Genomic DNA, 5668 nt, shown 5'->3' on the forward strand with positions numbered 1-5668 from the left:
TCCGTGATTAAAACATACGGGACTAGTAGTCCCGTATGTTTTCTGAGTTCATCTCAATGTTTTGTGAAATTTTCTGAGTTCACTAATCCGTGATTAAAACATACGGGACTACTAGTCCCGTATGTTTCTGAGCTGTTTTGCAAAATAGACCTCTTTTTGGCCTGTTGACCAAAAAGATGTCTATTTCGCTAATTATTTAGCAAAATAGTCTATTTTGCTAAATAATTAGCAAAAACGGACTATTTTGCAAATTGTCCCCTTTGTTTAATATGATTCCTGACAACGGTGTTGGGCATGCCTTTCTTATATAAAGAAAACAACACTTTATGACTATACAAGTTACAAACACATTTCAAAGTTATACATGTAGCTTTCATCTCTTTTGATCCCTCTAAACGGTGCTCTAGACCTAAAATAAGAACATATATCTTCTCAAGTATTCATATGGCTCTTACTATGCAGTATCATCCCACGAATCATTTGCACAATAAAAATATGATAATTTCCGTTAAACATGTTCTGCTTCAAACTTGTTCATCTCTAAAGGCCCACTTCCTCCCTCCATTCCATTTTTGAACCTTCTCCTCCTAAAATTTGTCTTTGCTTCTTCCACCTCCCTCTTAATTTCCTCTCCTTTTCCCTCCCTATTCTCTACTTAATTCTTGATCGCTCTTCTCCTCCTAAATATTCTCTTCTCTCCTTCCACCATTGTCCTTCTTCCTTCATCTCCTCCAACCCTCTCCTCCTCCTCCTCCTCTACATTCTTAATCTCTCTTCTTCCATGCACAATTGCCCTTTCTTCCTTCTCCTCCTCCTTCCTCTCATCGTTCCTCTCGGAGTTTTCTCGCTCTTCGCCTTGCTCCCCCTTCCTCCCAAAGCTTCCTCTTTCCTTCCTCCTAAATCTCTCTCCTCCTCTTTCCTTCTCCTTCCTTCTCCCGAAGCTACCTCCTTCATCAACCTTCTCCTCATCTTCCCCCTTTCTAAACTCTCTCCTCTTAAACTTCACCACCTCAACAGTCTCTCCACCAAAAATCCTACTCAAAATCTCCCTCATCGAGTCCGGAGCTAAAACCGACGATCTCCCCTGACAAACCCTCGAATGCAGACTCAAAAACTCTTCATACGCCGGCACAACAATCTTGACCACTGCCCCTCCAATCTGATGTCTCAAATCGTCGTCCTGAACGCAATAACATTTCTGATGCCTCCTTAAAATTTCCTCAAACTCTCTCGTAAACACCTCCATCCGCTCTCTCGGCGACTCCTCCTCTCTCTGGAGCCACTTCACCAGAGGGCCCCATGCCTGCGCTTGGTAAGAATAAGCTGCCTCCTCGGCCGCAGCCTTGTATTTTTTTTTCATTATATCCTCTCCTACCAATTTGGCCAGCTCTGAGCCTCTGGTTCTCATATACATATACCAATATGTGTTCATTGCCAATACATGAGATGTTGTTTTATCTTTGTATTTGCTCCTTTTTGCCTCTACATTTCTCTGCAGTGCATCGAGAGCATTCGATATCGCCTCTCTTAGTAGATTCTCATCGGGCTCCGCCTTCGATAGATATCCTGCTTTCCATGTTTTCTCTATTCGCAGTGCTTGGCCCATTACTGAAGCGTATCCGCAACCAGCGAGACATTTCAAGTAGTTCACAGCATATCTGACAATTTTTGGTACAGATCCATCAGAAGGCGGAGGAGAACCATCTTCAAGTCCCTCAATCTGGAGACCAAACTCCCAGAACACTTTAGATGCAGCATGAACCAATAACTTTTGAAGCTCGCGAAAACGAGCACATATATCAACTCCGGACTCACCATCAAAAACTTGAAAAAACTCGCTGCGAATTTTATCCATGGAATCATACATGTCAAGGAGTTTGAAGAGCTTTTGGGGCTCTTTGGAGCTGCGAGCGACGCCTTCGCCAAAACGGAAGAAGACAGCCATGATTTTATCAGCGATTTTTGCGAAGCATGCAGGCCAGATCGTGCCGTCCATGATGCCGGAGAGGACTCGCTTGCAGAGGTGTTTTTCGGCAAGGAAAACGGAGTTTACCGCAAGTTGGAAGTGTTGGATCCAGAGAGTGATTGCTGATTCTAAGACTTCCCATTCTATTTTGTCTATTTCTTCTGGTGCGTAAGTTTTGAGGTATCTTGGGTTTAGCCTCATCAGAGCCTTTGCTGCCCTTCGGTATCTTACCTGCTTAGATTAGTTTCTGATGGTTCAGGATATATTGTGGAAGTGCGTAAACAATATGAAACAAGAACAAAAGAAACTAGTTCCCTACAAAATTAAAATAAAAATTAATTTCTGTTGTAAGCCAAATAAAATTCTAGAGCATAAGAGTATGATTGATAGAAATTTGTGATATTGTACCTTCACACGAGACTGAAGTGTAAACTGCTATTCATGCAGGAGTAATTTTTTTAATCTTCTTTAAATGCATGGTTCAGTCAGATTTCAATCAGGATTAATCTGATATCATCTTAATCCTCTTTCATACACCAAAACTTCAAACTTGTGATAAGAACTTAATGGTTACAGTCTTATAGTCTAGCATTTTTCTAAGAAAAGATTTATACTCTTCTGCTCTAAAGTGATATTTATACACTAAAGCGATATTTATACCATGAATACAATCTTTTCCCAGGTCTTCAAATAGACTAAATTGAATACAGAGTAATTGAGCGTTAGTCTACTGCTTGTAAAAGGCATATTCTTAAACTGTACCATGCCCCTTAAATCTAATAATTCTTAGATAATAAAACCTTATACAATTCCTTCATCCTTTCTGCATAGACCATTGCAAAATCCAATTCTGAGTTAATAAAATCTTTTACAATCCCTTAATACTTTATGCATAGACCATTTCTGTCTCAACCCTTTGAGATAAATAGATCATTTTTTAATGTACTGATTAAATTATATTCAACAAGGAAGTACTACTACTTCAATTGAATCCATGTACCTTGACATAGATATCAATGCAGATATCCAAACAATCATTAGAAGCCAGCGTCTCCGATATCCGACCAAGTACTTCAACTTCAAGTTCCGAACCCAATTGCTTCTTCTCTGCTTCACGATCAACCTCTGCATCAACATCCCCCTCTTCACCTCCTTCAGCTGCTTCTCTGATCCCTTCATGCTTGATTTGCTGCAGTATGGCCTCGTACTCATCCTGCAACCTGACCAGTGCCTCGTCGAACACACCCTCGTACCTCATCGCATCCACTTCCGACTCATACAGAGCCTTGATCGCCGCTAACGTTTCCCTCAACCGATGAATCCTTAGTTGATCCGTTGACTTCGTCCGGCTCAAGAACTCGACTGCCTCCTGGAGCCTTAGAACTGCTGGTTCGCACCCAACGGTCACAGCCCCAATCGCTGTATTTAGGCGGTTAACGCAGTCTACGTATTTTAGAAGCCGAGATAAGTGAGGCCTGTTGTCAAGACTCAAGGATATTATGAGTGATACATAAGTGCTGGAGAAATTATAGCACACCTGTCTAAATTATAATTGATACATCAAGAACTATCCATCCTTATATTTAACTATGCCTTGACCATTACCTTTTACACAGTTTTCTGATAAAAATATACCAGTATCATATTTAATAATGTCTCTCAGTACCATAGACTAAAATTTATAGCAGAAATTGCGCAGTTTTTTGTGTTAATAGGATGAATGGTGCATCAAGAATCGTCTATCCTTGAAAAGAGTTTACAAACAATGGTTAAATTAATTGATGGCATATCGACTTCTCTGATTATATCTGTCCGATATGCACTGAATAAATTTGTGGCATGAGAAGATATTGAACTGATCCAATTTGAAAATTGAATGATGTGTCAGTGCAAAGTAGAAGGTTTGGATCTTAGTGCATTAGTTCGATGCTTCTTTTTTCTTTTGATGCACAATTATCCAGTAAACAGTAACTATCATATAGTTTTCCAGATTTATAGACATACCTGGTGCTTGTATCATCAGAGAGTGAGAGGAGACGACGCTGGAGGGACTCAACAAGTGCAAAATTGTCAAGAACCAAGAGAGCAGGTGAGACTGCACGGTTGATGCGCGAGCGAAGTGCTTTCGCGGCAATATGCTGGGTCTGTAGAGGCGCAACAGCATCAGATGCAGCAGCGACAGTCTCAAGGCCAAAGGAAAGGCGCTTATCACCAGCAGCCAGGTTTCTGTTCAGCTCCGAGGATTCAGCAAGAACAGCGAGAAGGTTGGATTGGGCATTTTGGAGCTTCAACAGGATGGCCTCTTCATCATAAGAGGCAGCAGCTGAATTCATTGGGGGTGAAGGGAGAGGGAATTGAAGAAGGTCTGGCGGAGTTTTTTCTGTTAATTCCGTTTGTTTTCCTATGTGAATGTAAGAGCTTTCCAGGTTGTGTTAAAAGGGTCAAGTTTGAAAGTGAACGGTATAGCCGGCCAAAAAATTTGGATCTTCTTCAATATTATGGACAGTGTAAATTCTTTTCTTATATAATTCTACGCATCTTTCATAAATTATACTTATTCTTATATTTTGTTAAGACACCGCAGCAAACTATAAAATGATAAATAACTATGATTAAAAATGTATTTCTCTATTATCAAGTTGAGAAGTGATGATTAAAATTTGTTAGGTAAAATATTTCTGAAAATTTTTACAGTACCACGTTTTCTGGTTGTTTAATAGATAGCAAATTAGAGAATCTATTTATGATTAAATATTCAGAAGGTTGCTCAAAATTTTTTTTTGTATTATGCCCTAAAAACTAGCGTACAACAAGAAGAAAGTCTTGTTATAGTTATACTAAAGAATCGATCAAGTAGAAATGTGATAACAATAAAATGCCACACTAGCGTCAACAATAGATAAGGTCCCTGATCAGTAGAGCATATGATAGAGGATGGATTAAATTCTATGACTACCGTCAATAAAATTCATTGATATCTGTTACATGATCAAAAGAAAAAAAATGAAAACAATAAGAAAACCTCACAACACACTCGGTTTCTAGCTCACCGAAAACCTAACAATCTCACAATGTAACAAATATAATTTGTTCTCTAATATGGATGAGAACACAATTAAAGCACAACTCAAAGTTACAATCTCTCACCACCCAACTATACTATGTATGTAAATACTAAAAGCTCAATGTGGGTGTGTGTAACAATGAGTAAAATCAAAATCAAACTAAACTCAAATATAAAATCTAGCTTAAGAACAATGATAATCAAACAAGTATATAAATGTAAAGCTAGAGTTTGAGTTTAGAAAACTTCTCAATTTGATAACAAGAGATGGAGGGATGATAGTTGGAAGCTCAAACTTCAATAGATAATCTCCTCAAGCTCTTGTGGAATTTGATTCACAAAATCGAAACACTCAAATGCTTAAAAGCTTATAAACACACTTTAAACAAACTTAAGAGTAGGAGAAGAGTGAATGCTCAAACACCAAAGGATGATCTCCACTTGCTCTTGTGAAATTGAATTCACAAACTCAAAACACTCAAATGCTTAAAAGCTTATAAACACACTTTAAACAAACTTAAACCATTGATTAAAACTTTCTTAAACTTGTTTTAAAACTCTCTTGGTTAACTTGAAAAGACATCAGCAATGGGGTATTTATACCCTCTAAGAAACTCAGCAAAAACACCCAAAACAAA

General features: G+C 38.6%; 1 protein-coding gene across 6 annotated transcripts; it reads left to right on the forward strand.

Annotated features, from left to right (window-relative positions):
* LOC109822714 lies at positions 682 to 4517 on the forward strand. Of its 6 annotated transcripts, none has more exons than XR_002242248.1 (2): positions 682 to 2146; positions 3949 to 4517. XR_002242248.1 is itself a non-coding variant. In XM_020388949.1 (2 exons), the coding sequence occupies exons 1-2, from the start codon at positions 1854 to 1856 to the stop codon at positions 4277 to 4279; spliced, it is 567 nt and encodes a 188-aa protein (XP_020244538.1). In that variant the 5' UTR covers positions 682 to 1853; the 3' UTR covers positions 4280 to 4517. The 6 variants fall into 6 exon arrangements, 2 of the variants coding, with proteins under 2 accessions (XP_020244538.1, XP_020244546.1); XR_002242247.1 differs by having other exon boundaries at positions 3957 to 4517; XR_002242250.1 differs by having other exon boundaries at positions 682 to 2130.

This window comes from Asparagus officinalis, chromosome 1 (genome assembly GCF_001876935.1).
Source record: "Asparagus officinalis chromosome 1, Aspof.V1, whole genome shotgun sequence".
Taxonomy (NCBI): Eukaryota; Viridiplantae; Streptophyta; class Magnoliopsida; order Asparagales; family Asparagaceae; genus Asparagus; species Asparagus officinalis.